Here is an 18,206-nt window from a genome sequence, read left to right on the forward strand (position 1 = left end):
TCTAAATTTAGCCATTAAATGATGATTAGAGAGAAAAATGAATAAAAGTGCTTGATTTTGACAAAATACAATGAAAACTTAAGTCCCTTTTAAATATATATTACTAAAAATTATATTACCGTTTTTACAAGAACTACTATGAAGTTTTAAAATTAAGCAAACGAACTAAAGAGATACCTAATCTGACATGTTCTAGGAAATTGGCAAGATTAGAAAAGACCATTTTTAAAGTTGTTGAATACTTGTCCATTTATTCATTGGATCCTTTATTGAGCAGTAACTTCCCTGCCAGATATTTAAACATATTCCTCAACTGAAGTTTTGATTTGCTAATTTAGGGACCAAGGATTTAAATAATAGAAAAGAAATTTAGTGCTATTTGAGTAACATAGGTGCAATTTTAGTGCATCATACTACAAAACCCAACTTTTTACCCTGCACCGACTTAAAATAAATTCTATCAAATATTCTACCATGTTATGTGATAATCATTAAGTTTACATTTTTAGAAAATGTAAATATTTGAATACATTGCTACCATCATGTTGTATTCAAAAGAAAAACAATACAAATAAAGCATTTTTTTGTCATCATTTTTAAAACACGAGCGTAAGTCTTACAACGAAACAAGTTTAAGACTTCAGGAATACCTCAAAGAATCTGTTTTAAACTTTTTCAAAATTCTGAGTGGAAATGTGGGCATATTCATCTACTTCTAGCAATTATTTCAACAACTTTTTGCTGTTGAATAAGATAAATCTTATTCAAATTATTTAATTACTCAAATAACCATCCTTGTTTGGAAGAAAAGTATTTAAGCTGTAAACGTATTCTGAATTACGTATAACAGAAGCATTATATTTTTATAAGGAAATCACGTTCACAGAGAGAAAGAATATGTATAACAATTATATGTATGTATATCAATTCTGTTTTCTGATGTAATTTTATATTCTCCGTCTCTGGAGATCACTATTTCCCCAAAAAATAAACAAACAAAATCCAGTGAATACAATTTTTGTAAAATATTTTTTATTATAAAATGTACAGTATATTGACCTTAACATTATAAAACACTGTAATGTATCAGAGTCTTGTAAAGACCAATAATTTATAAAATGAGACCAAATTCATTGTTACTCTTTCTAGTCTCATAGTCTGATTTAAAAAAAATATATAAAATATATAATGGATGATTTGACTGGAGCATCCGCAGTAGCTGGAAAAAATTTGTTTCTATGTTATGGTAATTAATGTCTGCATGTAATTTTATTAAAATAAACCACTCTTATTTGCTAAATTAGTCTTTGATTTTGAAGAGCTGATAGGAGAATGAACAGAAAAGTTAGTAATCATATTCTATAAGGCTAGATTATGTAAAAGCGCTGCAGGGGATAAATCAAAATACATTTTTCCAACAAAATACTAAAGCACTTCTATCACTGCAGCTCATTTATTAACAGTTAATACTTCTTTGGTGCTTTTAAGGTGCTTGTTAAAACATGGAATAGCTCTGGACTATTAACAAGAATAGAGCACTTCAGGTCTCAAATGCTACAAGATAGCATAAAAAAAACACATCACATTGTCTTAACAATTTAAAGACTTTTTCCAATATGTCAATTTAGATACATCTACTGTATCCTTCTATTGCAGGGAAGTACTATTGAGTACAAAAGCAATGCACTTTGCACAAAAATAGAATTAATTTCTTTTTTTTTTCTACCCTCAGCCTTCCTGGCTTTGTTGCAAACAGTACTTTCCTTGCACTTGCTTGGCAGTGTCTGGAACTCCAGTACTCAGCCAAAGGCATTTGTTTTAGTATTAGAATATGTGTATGTATGTTGTTTTCGAATCACTGCCTAGTATATTTTTAGCAGTGCATTTATAGAAGCCTGCATCCCTTTGAGAAGACTGCTGGATGACTAATGACCCCTGAGGGTGGAGGAATTTGTTCCCGTACAGACGGGACTGAGCTCCTGTTGTCAGATGAGATTTGTCTGGAAGCTCCCATGTTATTTCCGCTTTAGGAATCCCAATGGCCATACAGTTCAGTTTTACTGAATTTCCAGGCCTGGCATAGATGACAGGTGCTGGCTCACTGGTTATCCGGGGGGGATAGGCTATCACAATGACAGGCACGTTCATAATAGAAGTGCCATAGTCACTGGACACCTTGCACAGGTAAGTGCCCCTGTCAAAAACAGAAGCTTCACGCACTGTCAGTGAGCCATTCTCCATAAGGGAGAAGCGACCCACAGCCTGGGGGGCATCCAGGACCATCCCATTGGGCAGTGTCCAGGAGATCTGTGCCCTTTGATTTGGCTGGGTGATGCAATGGAGCTGCAGAGTTTCTCCATTGATTATGCTCACCAGGTTGTTATACTGGTTGCTGATTTCTGGCCTGAGTCCCACCTTCAGGAAGACCACGCGTTCCACATAACCACCTGGGTTTCTGGCTGTACAGCGGTAGGTCCCAGCATCCCCCATGGACAGACCACTGATGTGTAAGATTCCATCCCGCTTATGGTAAAATCTGTGCAGACGGCTGCCACTCAGCACTTCAGTGCCATTGGGAAGGATCCAGCTTGTGGTGGGCTCAGGGTACCCCTGGACTGAGCAGTTCAGATTGATGCTGTGCCCAGCAATGGCAGTGATCCTTTCATTGACAGGGTCCCTGAATGAAGGTTTCTCCAAATGGTCTGTGATGAAGAGCTGCACAATAAGTCTCGCTTCCCCTCCTTCATTCCGTCCGATGCATACAAGCTGCACTGCATCTGTCTGCCTCACCCCTCTGATGTCCAAAGTACCATTGCGATGCACAGTAATCCTGTTTCCATAGTAGGGGGCTGGCAGGATTACTCCTTCTGGAAAAGACCACAGTACCCGTGGAGCTGGAATGCCTTCAGCTTTGCAGTCAATAAGCTTCCTGCTGTCCCTGGTGGCTGTCTCCCTTACGGATGTTATTGCATTGAGATGTCCGTTGATTCTGGGAGGCTGAACGTTGACATGGATCCATACTACTTTCCGATCTTCTCCAGCACTGTTCCGCACTACACAAGTATAGTTGCCAGTGTCAGATCTTTGTGCCTTCTGGATGAGAAGGGTGCCATCCCTATATACTTGGTATTTTTCAGATAGAGTAGGAATGGGCCTGTTGGTTGGTGAAAGCCAAGTTACTTTGGGAGTAGGTTCTCCTTTGGCTTCACATGCTACTGTGACGACATCACCATAGGGTACATTAATAATGGCATAGGTTTTGTTTCGGATAGTTGCAGGTTCAGCCACTACTTTGACCCGTACTTTCATCTCATCCTTCCCAATCTGGTTCTCAGCATAGCAGGTGTAGTCTCCCTCTTCTCTCAGTCCCACATCATTGAAATACAGGGTTCCATTATTGAAGACCACATACCTCTTTGTCCGGCTGCCACTATCATCTGACTGCATGAAGGTATTGATCATGCTACCATCTGGCAGACCCCAGGAGATCTCAGGATTTGGTAGACCAGTAGCTACACAGTCAACTTTCAGGTCACCTCCATACTTGACCTTGTGATTATTCTCATTCTTGTGCTCTATTTTTGCTGGTTTCATCATCACATTCACTTTGAGGACCACATAGTCATCCCCAATCTTATTGCGAGCCACACACAAATAATCTCCTGCATCTTTATCTGTAACTGAATGGACAACCAAAGTCCCATTGCTGAATACTTTGATCCTAGTCTCCAAGTTACTGTAAGGAAAGAAAAGAGGACATGAGTTCCAAAATCACTTATTAGAAAGTAATTATTGAGTGTAACCTGAGGAAAAATGGTAATGGCAACCCAACAACATGGAAGCACAGGAGCACAGCTGTTGTAACACAATTAGGTGGTCTGAAATATACAAGGAAGTCACATGAAAACATAACCAAACAATTCTACCCTGTTTTGTGTAATGACTTTGATATTACTCCATTATTCTGACTCTTCTGACTACATATGCTGAGTTCTCTAACATTCAAATGTAACCTATATGGAATGTAACTATGGAGTCTGGCACTTGAGTACTCAGAAAACAAATCAAGATGAGCTACTTCCTATGGTCTCATCTTCAACATTTTTAACCCTCAGAAAATCTCAGAGAGGCAAAATGTTCAGACTCAATAATGCAGAGTAGGTAACTTCCACAGCATTAATGATCTGAACTTCAAATATATGGGAAAAAATAATTTTAACGTGCTAAAAGGCTATTACTGCTTTCCAGTGCACTATGGAATTAGTTTACTGTTGCCAGAAATTATTTCCTCAGTGGCTCCACAGTTTTCTCCCCAAAGTGAATATGTGCTGTTTAGAAAAAACACTCCAAAATAAAGATCATAAGAGAAAAAAAGAACAACAGTATTTTGTTGTTACTACTATGAAGCATAAAATAAATTCTGGATTCTGTACTATATATAGATTACCGAAATACATTGTTTGCCCAATGAAGAAAATGCTGACTACATTCCACTATTAAGAAAATTACTGACTATTGCGTATTTAAATTTCAGTATATTTCTTGTAAACTTACAGTGCTCAAAGAGAATTTATAGAGTAGAAACTGTGTTTGCAGCAAAGTTGGAGGACAGTTTTGTTGTTTTGGAGAAGTAATACTTTACTTGATATAATGAACATCAGAGAAGATATTATAAGCACCTTTTAGTAAGGTAATACTAGTTTATCTAATGTTAAAATGTTCATGATTACTTAAATCATTATGATTTCTTTGTCCCATCTTTACACTGTATAATGATAAACACAATTAAAAGTGAAATATAGTGATCCCAGTTCTTCTGGGGGAAAGTACGCATCTATGCAAACTCTTAAGTACACAATTACATACTCTGGAACAAGACTTTTTGGCACTGGACTTCTTGCTACATTTATAGAGACTTCTTGCTATACAAGACAAATAGTGGCAGATGATACTGAACACTTGAACTTGACTTTTCAAGAGTACTACTGCTTTCAAGATAGTTATGCTAAATTACAATTTCACATCTCTCAATATAATTTCAAATTCTTCCTTAATGGTTGAAGGTTTAACTCAAAACTCACAAAAGTCAAGAGTAAAGTTTGTACAGATATGAGTTCTCTTTTCTTAATGTTTGTTCAAATTTTAATTTAGCTGCATTACCTGAAATAGTAATTTACCTGTGTAGGGAATCAATCATCCTTTTGGAAGGTAACCTCCATAATATCCGAGGCCAGGGGTCACCAGAAGCACTACAGTCCAAATGGAGGATGCTGCCATATGTTACATCTGTCCTCTGAGGAGAGCTCCCAGTGATCTTAGCATTAGATGCTTGTTTCTTCACATGAAGTTGTATTATTCTTCTGGCAGCTCCCACCATGTTGGCAGCAATGCACTCATAGATTCCACTGTCCTTGGGGGAGACATTGCGAATATAAAGAGTTCCATTGGGAAAAACAAATAAATTCCCGTTGACAAACTGGGAAGGTCGAATTTGTGTGCCATCGAAGAGCACCCAGCGGATGATGGGTGAAGGTGCTGCTTTGGCAGTGCAGTGGATATTAATACTGCTACCAAGGGGCAAGGAAATGTTCTCTTGTTTATCCTGTTGAATAATGGGGGGTAAGGCTGCAATGTGGAGCCTTACTGCGATGCTGTCGGCTCCTGCAGCATTGCTAGCTACGCATTTGTACACTCCTCGGTCTGAAAATGTTGCTTGCTTGATAGATAAGGTTCGATTTTCATGAAGCATTATCCTGCTTTCTGTGGTGGTGACTGTCTGCAAGATCTTCCTATCTGGGAAAACCCATGAAATATGTGGGCTTGGAGTCCCACTAGCCTGACATTCCATTGCTATGGTATCTCCAAAATAGACAGTGACATCTTGGTAGCGGGAAAGTAAAATTTTGGGTTGATGGGCTACAACCGTGAGCACAAAAATCATTTTATCTACACCATGCAGGTTCTGAGCAGTGCACAAGTACTGTCCACGATCCTGAAGCTGGGCATTTCGGATAAGGAAGGTACCGTTTTTCAAGACTTCAAATCTTTGTAACCTGGTGTTGGCTGTCATTAGAGTTCCTGACAAGATGAAAGAAATGGAAAGGCAAAGGGTTTGTTTTTTTAGACATGCTAAAGAAGGCTTGTGGAAGACAACAGAATTACTTAACACCAACTATATCTTCAGATGCATCACATGACATCTTCTGACACTGTCCAGTCTTTGTTTCTAGTTCAAAACATATTAGCTTGCAAGTCTGTGCAGTGTGGGAACTTTTAAAGGCTCCATGCTTCATGTTAGATTTTTACAATATCTCTCTTTTGTTTATGGAGATAATATACACATCATTATTTAAGGTAATGAATCTAACAAACCATTATTCACAACCTTTGTCATAAATTCAACTGCTGTGAATAATCCTTTGGTTGCTATTCCTTCTTCAAAAAACAAATCCATTAAATTCTAGAGCTTTTATTTTACTACAAGAAGTACTGATAACTTATTTTTATGTGTAACTTGCTTGCAGTTAATCACATTTTATCTATACTGATACAGACAAAATATTCAGTTTTTTTTTTTGTTTTGGAACATTCCTGTAATTATGCTGCATTTCTATGTAAAGTCCCAAGTATTAGTACTGTTAAAACTGTATAGAAGAAAACTTCTTCATCTGTCTTACCTGTAGAGACTTTTGTCCAAGTAATAAAAGGCTTTGGTTCCCCTACTGCATCACAAGGGATAAGAGCATCTGTTTCAGCAGGGATGGATATGCTCTGAGATCCTTTTGTGATAATTCTAGGTCTTTCTCCAGGTATTCTAAAATTTCTTGAAGATTGGATTATAGATATGTTCTGTGATGTAATGCCTCCCACATAAGGCACAGATTGAATTTTTTGATGATAGTGGGCATTTTTAAGAGGCTGAACTGTAGTGGATATCTGGGGTCTTCTGCTCTGAGAGAAAAAGGCCGGAGGGGTTATCTTCAAAATCACTGCTGGTGGTGATGTGGTGGTTGTGGTGTGTGAAGACACTGGAACAGCTGTAGCTTTCTGCACTGTAATCCTAGGAGGGGAGACTTGGGCAACTTTCTTCTCATGTGTGTCTTTTGGGACTAGTTGACCAGGGACCACAGGTTTAGGATGTATACCTAAGTGAGGTAAAATCCTTGTTCTGTTGAACATGAATGGCACTCTTGAACTAGGATAATAGGGCATCTCTTGACTTGGTAGTCTCCCAGCAGCGCCTCTGTTATCTAGAACATAGTTACTACCAAAAATTCTTGAATTAATATTATATCTACTCTGACCCTGATTACTCAATTTGCTTGCAGGGAATGTACTTGTTCTGTGAAATGGAGTAGCTTGTGTCGGAGTAGTTGTTTCTCTCTGAGAGGCAAAAGATTTTTTGTCCTGCATGGTATGTGCTGCATATGCTGTTATCTCTGGTTTGTTTGTGTAGTGAAGAGGCTGATGTGTTATAAAATAACGAAATGAGCCTGGTGTTACAACATATGGAGGCTTCACTGTGCCTCTTATTGGAACATGCTTTGGAGGCATAACTGGCAGTCTTTGATTTAGGCTTGGTATCATTCCTGCAGGAGGATGGGGAAGGTTTGGATTTAGCAACAGACTATTGTTTGACCTGCTACTGTACATCTCTTTGAACTCTTCCTCTTTAGATTGTATGCTAATCCTGTTCTGGCTAGAGAAGGGAGTAGGGTGTGCACTCTGTCTTGAGCTCACCACCATTCTCTCACCTTCTGTTTCAACTTGTTTTACTGCTGGCAACCTTTCCTGATTGAAAGCATTACTGCCCCTGGTAGTATAACGGAGAGAAGGATGAAAAGTGCTTGAAATGGGGGGAGGAAGAGAGAAAGGTTTTGTAAATGGATTAAAGACATTGTGTGTAGTCTGAGGCTTTTCAGATGTCTTTGAAGTGGGATCATGATGAAATACATTTGACATTGTTTCCTTCTTATCCAAGGAAGCTATTTTTTCCCCAGTATGAGATACAATAGATATTTCTGTTTCTGTAGGAAGAAAAGTTTGAGTTTCTATTGTGCTGAAGAAGGACAAAGACTCGACTTCTTGTTTCTGGGGAGGCTCTGTTACTGCAGGTGTTTTTAAAAATACTGTGGGCTTCCATAGCCCCTCTGAATCTGAGACATCTTTAAAAACTTCCAGTGTGCCAGAAGGAATACTTAAATCTGTCATGGTAGGATATATTGGCTGGAATGTTCCAGCAGTGGCTTCATTAACCAAAACGTCAGAGCGAAAAGTGATGGTCTCCTCTTGAGATTCTGGGTAACTGGATTTTGAAGATGATATTAAGCTGCTCCTATACTCAGAAGTAGCTGTACTTGATGGTACTGCCTGACTATCTGGTGCTTTAGAATCTGCTGTAAGGCTCCTCTCTCCAGACATGTTCTTTAATGGGTCAAATGTTGCCATTTTATTTTGCTCTGGTTTCAGAGGTACATTTGACTCTTTTGTGGGAACAGCATTATGAGCAACATATGATGACAAAATTGTGACGGGCTCAGTCACTGGAAGTACCAAGGCTTCAGGAGTAGTAGTGAGTGACACATGTTTTCTTTCAGGTTGAGAAGTAGTAGGTCTAAAGAAAGAAGTTGTGATGACCTCTTCCGTTTTTGTAATTTTCTGTAATACAACTGGATTGGTATCTGTTGAAGGAGTGACTTCCCTATGCTCCTCCTCCTTAGCCTGTATTTTGTCATTGTCGTCAAGATCAGGACCTTCAAGAACTGCAGAGGAAGCTTTGGTCACAGCTCCAACTTCAGATGTTCTTGGAATGACAGGCATTGCCTCTGTGATTAAAACAACATGGGGGAAAGGTTTCATTCTTTGTCGGATTCTATTTGGTCTCAGTCTCCTTCTCCCATAAGGCCTTTTCCTAGCACGCTGAGTAACTAGTGAAGGAGTTGTCTTTCTATAGGGTGTTGATGTTGTGGCAGCAGTGGTCAATTTACTGATGGAAGCAGCAGTTATCTCCTCTGTTTTTTTGTGACTAACATTTGTATTTGGCAAAACAAATGTGTGATCTGTTTTTGGAGGAGACAGGTTACTCTGTTCTCCTCCCTGAAAACTCTCTGCGGAAGTGCTGGACGTGCTTTCTTTAGTCACTGTACTCCTCTGGGTCTCTGATTCTTCCTTGCTCTGGACCTCAATGACAGCTGGAGAGGCTGTACTTAAATCTGCTACCTTCATCTGACCAGTGGATACATCTCTGTGTTCATCTATGAAGCCATTGCTTTTTACTGTAACAGATGAAGAAATGGCACTAGAGGCTACAGAATCTTCTGGGATGGTATCATCCAGCTGAGAAGGTGCTAAAATTATACTGTCAACACTAATTTGATCTACTTCATTTAATCTCTCATCTGTCTCCAGGACACTATGAAGACCTACAGTCTGAGATTCAGCTAGGACAGAAGCATCAAGTGGTAGCTCAGCAAAAGCAGAATTTTCCTCTGACTTAGAAGATACAGCTGCATCTACATGACCTACTGTGAATGAACCACTGTGAATATTAGGATAACTGGTCACTGTTGCCTTGGTTAAAGGTCCCTCAGTGACAGCATGAATATTTTCTTTGACCACAACTGAAGAATCAGCCCTGCCATCCTGATGCTGCTGGCTTTGGGGTTGCACAGTTGCAAAGACAGGACCTGATACAGGGATTTCTTCAGAGTGTACACTTGCAGATGTTTTTAAAGCTCTTTGGTCATAGAAGTGTTCAGTTCCTGGCCCTGTTAGTGTGGACCAAGTTGAAAATGCTTTACTGCTGTGGGAAACAGTGACTGAGAATGGCTCATTTTCACCTGGCGGTGATGCATCAGCAGAAGAATCTATCACATCAGCTGCTGTCTCTGAAGGTAGAGGGATGGCTACTGGATGAGGAACAGGAGTAGTATCCTGCACTTCTTTTGGCAATGGAGTTGTTAACAAAAGGGCTGTAGCTGTTGTTGTTCTAGGAAGGTTCTTCCCACGGACCTTTGCCAAAATATCAGCCCAGTGCTGTGGATTAATCTGTTTATTTGCCATATTAATTCTCCTTCGAGATTCAAATGCTCTCCGTCCTTCTGCAACATTGCTCTCTTGGGTTCTATCAGCACCTTTCCAAATTTTCATTTTCCTTCTGCCTTTCTTTCCCTTTTCAATTTGCGCCTCTACCACCTGGTCACTTTTTTGTTTAAGGGATATTTCCCTGTCCTTCAGATGGTTCTTCCTTCGTGGGAATTCATCGACTCCTCCTGTGCCTGATCCCTCTCCATCATCTATGACCTGCCCTCTTGTTTTTGATGAGCTTTTTGAGCGTGTGCGTTTTTTCAGTTTTATCCTTTTAAATGACCTGTCAGATACCATCTTATTTACTGTCACTCTTACTGTAAACTGATCTGATCCCTGCTGATTGACAGCCACACATCTGTAATACCCACCGTCACTGACGTGGCTTTTGGGAATAAGCAAAGTACCATTGTCCAACACATATCCTTTTGAGGAGTTTGACAAAACATTGAGTACCTGGTTGTTTGGAAGAATCCAATTCAATTGTGCTTCCGGGCTGGCAGTTGCACTGCAAGGCAAAACTATAGGATCTCCAACATTTTTTTCAACTCTCACTATATCTGAGTCAGCTACCTGATTAGCAGGAGGCTGCACTAGAAGCCTGTAAGTCATAACATCTACATCATCTCTCACATGGGCAATGCAGTGATACAAGCCAGCATCAGTGTAACTCACTGGTTTGATTACTAGCTGACCACTAGTGAGAACTGAAAATCTACTGTCCTTCTGATTAAATGGTGCCTGCAGTTTAGTCCCATCTGGAAAAAGCCATTGAATGAAAGGACGCTCAGAGGCTTTCACATTGCAGTTCACCTGACACTCTGACCCTTCCACTACACTCTGTGCTTTTGTTGTGCTTTGATTTTGCTCTATCATTACCCAGCTTCTCTGCTGCCTGGTGTCTTTGGTATGAATTGCCTGAGAAAACACAGTAAAAAAAGATAGCACCACTTTTTTCCCTGTACTCTGGCGCCTATTTAACTGGATATTTATAAGGGGTTGCATCACCCAGGAAGGCTCAGCCAGTATTTGAGCTTTTACACCTGTGTAATAAAGAGCATCATAGTCTGAGCCTTGCTTGTACCGATAGCTTATTTTAGGCTCTTTGCTGAGCATAAGTTCCCTTTCTAATTTGACAGGCACTTCACTATAATAAGCAATCAGCTTCCACAGTTTTTCATAGTTCTCTCGATTCATTGGGCATTCAAAATCCAGTGATATTGTAGCATTTATATCAATCTCCTGAGTCTGGATTTGACTCCATTGAATCTTGGTAGAGCCTGTTGGTTTCCTGATTTCACAGTTCAAATGGACTACATTGCCATGCTCATCAGTCATATTCAGAGTAATGTTCCATGGAGACAACTGAAACATTTCCAGAGGGAGTTCGTAACTCTCACCATCTTCTTCATCTTGAGTGCTACTATTGTGCCTCAGTGAGGACTGAATTATAGGCTTCCTACAGGAAATATCTTTCAAGTTTTGGATATCTTCTTTTTGCAGCTGTTTTGGGCTGTTGCACCTAGGACAGAGCTGTCCCCCTTCATAGGCTTTGTCCTTTTTGCATTTTAAAACACCTATAAGCAAAGAAAAAAACTAAAAAAGTAAAACAAATACAAGTAAGCTGTAGAATTATGTCCCAGAGTTTGAGAATTTCTTGCATGAAAAGCAAGGTACAACACATGACATGTAGGAAGCCAATGTTTTTTTTTAAATGCTGCCTGTTTTCACAGTTCAATGGGCCTGACTGTCCTACTGACTATGAATTCCTCTGACTTTAATGACAGGTTACTTTGTCATTCTGGATATTATATTTGTTTCTTCTTAATAAAATGACTGGAAATTGAGGGGTCCAGAGCAACATTTCAGAAGTCTGTAAATATTTATTCTGTGTAAAAAAGCCTGCACGTGTATATCAACAACCTACTCATCTGTCTTTTGGACCTCAACTGAAGAAGATTGGGTCACATGACCTTTCAAAAATGCTGGATTTAATAAATAAATAAATAAATAAAAGTCCAGGAGGTTTTTAACAGTAGTACTGGCAATAGACAAAATATTCTATTATAGCTACTAAAAATTACTGGTTAGTTCCAGCACTTGCAATGCATTTGACAGCAGCAATAAAATAAGAATGTCACCTCTTCCCTGACATCTTAAATAACTGCAAACTCTGTAATGACAGAATAGAGATTAAACAGAGGAGTATTAAATCAGGAAATTATAGCCTTGTGTCCTTTCTTCTGCTAATGCCAGGAAGACTCTTGTCAGGAAATCAGTCCTGTATTTGTATTTAACTTTAATATAGTTTCAAATGTTGCCTTACATAATTTATTTGGAGACTTGCTGTATTCCAGTTTTTCTAGGAAAAACTGACATGCTGATCACTTCTGAGATAACGAAGGATGAATAAATGAGTTATAAGGCAAAACTGTAGAAGGTGAACTGCAAAAATTTGACACCTTTTCTTAAAATATATGCTTTGCTAGTCTGAAAAATCAGATTTTTTGAGAAATTCTTACAAATATAATAGTTATGTGAACGAGTATATCACTTGAAGATTCATACGTTTCAAAGATGAAGAAATTACACTTCATGACCGAACTAGTACACATTAACCTTAGTAGTTGCCACACTGATCTGAAATACTTTAAAGTGATCACTGAAATAGCGCTGCTGCTTCCTTTACAGAATTCCCACAGCAGTTAGTTCTATAGCTGTACACTATATACTGTGTATATAGTTATATAGTTAGATTTATATATAGTTAACCTAGACACCATGTAAGTAACACTACCTACTATTCAGACAATTTTTTTTAATATTATGACTTGAAGATGCATTCATAATTTTATTCTTACCTCCAGAATTTTCATTCCAATCAAGGAGCCAGTTTAAGCTGCAGTCACAGGCCCAAGGATTCCCATGAAGGTAAAGATTCTCCAGCAGTGGCATACCTTGAAACATCCCTGCAGGCAATGTGCTAATAGCATTTTCAGATAGGTAGAGATGCCTTACTGTTGACAATTTAAAATAATTAAGGACCATAAATGTTGAAAAGGTGTGTGGATGAAGCTGCTGAAGCAAATTTCCTTCTAAGTGAACCAATCTCAGAGAAGTTAATCCATTAAAAGCATTTGGATGAATAAACTCGATTCTGTTGTGGTCCACATGCAGCCTCATTAAACTTGACAGTCCATGGAGGGTTTGGCCAGTTATAACTTTCAATTTATTGTAACTAATTTTGAAAACCTTAAAAAAAAAAAAGAAGAATAAAAGAGATTAGCTTTGCTTTTGTATCTAAATCCAAACAATCATTCCAAAGTTTACCTTGCATACTCAAATATCCTGTGCACCACTAAAACAAAATGATTTACTGATAGAAAGCTGGAAAATAAACTGAATATTAGTCGGCATTAACAAGTATGACATAGGCAAAGTTAAGAGAATTTCAATATTTTAGTGCAGGGGGAATTATACCTTAATTTAAAGAAATGAACTTAAAAAATACTTATTTTTGTCCTCAGTTATTCATAGAAGTTTGAACTTATGAAATCAAGGAAGACCTGAGCATTACCTGCAGAGACACGAGATCTTTCAGAGCACCATTAGGTATATTCTGAATGTCATTTCCATGTATCATAAGCAATTCCAGTTTAGTGAGTCCTGCAAAGGAGTTTTCATATATAGACTGTATACTGTTAAACCTGGAAAAAAAAATCACAATGTTCAGTTACATTTTACACAGATGACCTCTCCAGGTCCCTTCCAACTGGAATGATTCTATGACCATGGACTGCAAATATAAAATTAGTATAGCCTAACTTTCAGCAAAAATTGGATGAATCTTAGCATATTGTCAAAGGGCCAGAATTAACTGAAACATTTTTACAAGGCCAAGTATCCTTAGCTCATGTTTACATTAAGATTTCTTTCAAATCAATTCATGGCACTTTGTCTTAATTTAAAACCAGGAGTAATAAATAGGCATTTAAGTTCTAATATTTGTCAGTATGTTTCTCCATGCAGTTCAGTTCATGGAATGGTAATAAATTAATGGCCTGTATCCAATCCATGATGCTATGGAGCCTGGCAATCTGGACTGCAGTGTTGCCAAAACAGCATCTAACAATAAATGAATAAAGACTTGGAAAGAAGACATTAAAAATGGCTGTCTCCCAAACAGCAAGTGAAGCAGGAAGTCAAATTGTGCTTAACTGCTGCAACAAATAACTGGCTGCATCAACTAATTACATTAGATTAGGAATAGAGCTTCCAATCACATAATTTGAGTCCACAACCTTTTTTTTTTTTTTAAGAATACTGCAAATCTACTTTTTGAAAACCATTTGACTTCACTTTGCACTAACAAGTCAGATTTTATTTGCCAACATGGAAGACTTAAGTTTGGCTGCCTAGTTCTGCATTCAAGTTTTCCATATGTAGACACAAAATCAGACATACATGCTAATCTGGATATAAAGACTCCAAATTAAGCATCCAATTTTAAAGTCCTTTTCCTATTTTTAATGCTTTCTATCTAGGCATGAAGGGAAGAGACACAGAGAAACTTAAATACTTTGAGGAAGGAATAACTTCAGACTCAAATCTTATCTATCTGAAGATTCTGAATTTACAAAAAAAACCCAGACTAATATTTCAGTATTTTTAGTCCTACTACAGACCACTTATACTTACACTGCAGCCATCCTACTAAAATTCCTTTATTTTAAGTCAGTCCTTCTGAAAAATAAAAATAAAACCCAACAACAACAACAGCAACAAAAAAACAAACAAAAACCCTGAAAAACAACCTTCTTTGGATAATACAAATTTCATTTTCCTAGAATATTTCCAGTTTGGAAACAAATCATTTTTACATCTCAAAAACATAGCACCTTAAAATGGAAATATTCTAAATCTCTCAAAAATGAAAGAAACACAACAGGTAGGTATGTTTTGGAAAATGTCCTCTGTAGCAATGAAAATACAAAAAAAATAGAAAAGGACTTTTACGGTAGCTGCATCAAATAACATACTTTTATTAAAAAAAAAACAAAAAATACAAACAAAAAAAACCCCCACACAATAAACTTCCAAAACGTCTACATAACATAGAAGCTTAGAAAAAGGTTTTTCAAATTTTCAGAACCAATTTAGGGATAGAATTTGCTGTGGAATGTTGACGTATAGGGGAGAGGTGACTGAATTTATATAGTTTTGAATGTGGGAGGAGAGAGAGGTTAGCTTGATGCACTTTGCAGTAATAGGATTTATAAAGAAATGTAACATTCAGTGGACTTCAAAGGAGAGTAATGAGTCAGAGAAAACAAGGACATGGATTACTGATTAGGCTCCAAAATACTTTTATTTCACAGTCCAAGAGGCATATAAGACCAGTTGGAGACATACATTCTGGTGGATAGAATTTGGCCCCTCTGCATCAGCTTCTTTGGCAAGCACTTTTTAATGAATTTGATTCAGTGACTCTCTTTGGAATCATGTGTTAAGTTAAAACTAAATTAGTAGTCTTTGTGTATGAAATTTTATTTCTCAGAGAGGACCATGAAAAAATAGGCTGAGAGCAAATAGCCTGCAAAAAAAAAAAAAAAAAAAAAAAAAAAGAGAACATCCTTCTCATCTCAAAATGTTCTAAGATTTACCCAATTGGACATTCATTCCATACTGCAGAAATTAGACAGTTATGATTCATTCCAATACTGATTCCATTGATTTGACTCTGGGATGACTGAGAAATTGAGTGAACATAAATTTCCGCAATATAGATTTACTGAGTGCTTGGGAATAAAATTAGACTTTAGGTGGATAACGTATTGGTGAACAGACATTTTAATTACAGAGAACAAAACAAATCAAGATTCCTACTATCATTTAGCATCATCAAACAGAGGTTACAGGCCTTGGGATGGAGGAAAGAATTCATACCAACCAGTGAGGCAGTTCTGATATCAAGCAGAAGACGACAGCTTTTTACCATATGTCATACAATGGCCTTATACAGCACTTTTGGGATATACAGCCTGTCAGTAGTCATAAAATCACAGAATCACAGAATGGCTTAGGTTGGAAGGGACCTTAAAGATCACCTGATTACAATTGCCTGCCATGGGCAGGGCTGCCACACACCAAATGAGGCTGCCCAGGGACCCACACAACCTGGCCTTGAGTGCCTCCAGGTATTCAACATTCAGAACTCTTCTGGGCAAACTGTTTCAGTGCCTCACCACTCTATGAGTAAAGAATTTTCTCTAAACATCTAAACTACATCTCTGTTCTTTCAGTTTGAAGCCATTCCCCTCTGTCCTTTGTTAGACTTTGTAAAAAGTCAGTCTCCCACCTGTTCCCTTCAAGTTCCTTTCAAGTACTGGAAGGCTGCAATGAGGACTCCCCTGAGCCTTCTCCCTTCCAGGCTGAATGAGCCCAGCTCCCTCAGCTTTTCTTTAAAGGAGAGGTGCTCCTGCCCTTTGATAAATCCCTGTGACTCTCCTTCAGACCCACTCCAACAGCTCCACAACCTTTTTGTGTTGGGGGCCTCAGAACTGGACACAGTACTCCAGATGGGATCTCATGAGGGCACAGTAGAGAAGAACAATCACCTCCCTTTCCCTGTTGGCCACCTCTCTTCTGATGCAGCCCAGGATACTGTTGGCCTTTCAGGCTGCAAGTGCACACTGATGGCTCATGTGCATCTTTTCATCCCTGCCTTCTTATCTCATAATCCGACAGATATGAATTGGCAGTACTTAGGGAAAGGTGAATTGGAGCCTGAATTCTCTTTCCCCAAAGCACTAAGGTCTGCTCATATCACAGCTGCTTTCCCTGGGAAAAACTAACAACTCCAAATGCTATGGAATAACTGATCTTTACCATATTACTTCAAGATTTGCTATTTCACTGTGGTCCAAAAAGCTACCTATTTAAGAGAATTATACTTCTACTGCATTTTTGTGAATCAGGTATAATAGTCAACATTTAGTAGATATCCTATAGTAGATGTAATCAATATAGTTTTCAAACACTGTAAGATGAATGTACTATTTGTCAGTGAGAACTGACAGCGTGATAGAAATACTTATTTGAAAATATAAGCAACTTTTCTTTTAAATATGAAGGCTACACTAAAATTCTCCTCATGTCAGTAATTGCAGTGTTCAAAATGCAGTGTCTGGCAGTAAAAACCTATCTCTGCAATTCTACTTAAAACGTGTGCACAAAGATCCCAGCATGCTACATGTGTGCAAAGCATTCTAGGATTCCACACTAAGAACATAAAACTGTTTGCTATAAACTGCAATACAAACCCAAAATTGATCCTTTCCACATGTTTAGAAATCCTTGCCGGCACAGCTGCTAAGGATCGAAACGTGCAATGGACTTCGGTGGGGACATAGCAGGCGCAGGGGTGGGGGCAGGCCAGGGCGCCGGGCGGGAGCCCCAGCGCCAGGATCAGCACCACGGAGAGTGCTCCCACCGAGGTTCTCTCCCGCATATCGTTGAGCCTTGCCTCGCTCCTCCTGGGTTGTCCAGTGACACAAGGGACCAAAAAAAAAAAAAAAGAAAGAAAAAAGAAAAAAAAAATGGGAGGGGGGACAGAGAGAAGAAATGATGACTTTTTAATCCCTTTGAAACGCTTTATACACTTTGTGATTCTCTGCAGCCTCCCAGAAGGTCTGTAGGCAATTAAGGCAAAGTTCAATTGTTAAGTTTTTATTTCATCCAGGTCTCTTGCTACTTCAAAGTCAACTTTTTACCCGTAACACAATTCAGTACGTATTCTACTAAAATTATTCTGTCTCCTTACGGTAATACACTTTGTAAGTTTGCTCTATACACCAAGGATAGCGCTTGTCTCATCTAACAATCATTACTTCAAAGGAAGCATCTAGTTCAAGCAAGTTGCCATGGCTCCCTCTACAGTCGATGAAAGCAAGACAAGTCATTTTCATCACAAGGTAATACTAGGTATTCATCCCATCAGGTAACTGCCTAAAATAGTACGAATCAACCTCCTGAGCTCCCTAACTTATTAACTAGATTTGGATTTAGAAATATAGCACAGTCTTCTGAGGAAGTGTAAGCAAGAAAGCTGTGCCACGTCC

The 18,206-nt window shown here is 38.5% G+C and overlaps 1 protein-coding gene across 1 annotated transcript; it reads right to left on the reverse strand.

Annotated features, from left to right (window-relative positions):
• Positions 1-992: 992 nt before the first annotated feature.
• Positions 993-17,607, reverse strand: MXRA5 (matrix remodeling associated 5). The gene is made up of 6 exons (XM_065741274.1): positions 17,409-17,607; positions 13,664-13,793; positions 12,948-13,338; positions 6,678-11,663; positions 5,178-6,078; positions 993-3,736 (listed from the first exon to the last, which is right to left on the reverse strand). The coding sequence occupies exons 1-6, from the start codon at positions 17,594-17,596 to the stop codon at positions 1,825-1,827; spliced, it is 8,508 nt and encodes a 2,835-aa protein (XP_065597346.1). The 5' UTR covers positions 17,597-17,607; the 3' UTR covers positions 993-1,824.
• Positions 17,608-18,206: the final 599 nt, after the last annotated feature.

Source organism: Cyrtonyx montezumae, unplaced genomic scaffold (genome assembly GCF_038088225.1).
Source record: "Cyrtonyx montezumae isolate F1298 unplaced genomic scaffold, pur_monq_1.0 scaffold_3, whole genome shotgun sequence".
NCBI lineage: Eukaryota > Metazoa > Chordata > Aves > Galliformes > Odontophoridae > Cyrtonyx > Cyrtonyx montezumae.

Bases quoted from the DNA above. Each gene is read 5' to 3' on its own strand.
- MXRA5 (XM_065741274.1), bottom strand. From the start codon at position 17,596: ATGCGGGAGAGAACCTCGGTGGGAGCACTCTCCGTGGTGCTGATCCTG. The intron at 13,339-13,663 runs GTAATGCTCAGG...TTTTTTTTTAAG, and splicing joins AAGATCTCGTGTCTCTGCAG to GTTTTCAAAATTAGTTACAA. The intron at 11,664-12,947 runs GTAAGAATAAAA...CTTTGCTTATAG, and splicing joins TTGGAATGAAAATTCTGGAG to GTGTTTTAAAATGCAAAAAG.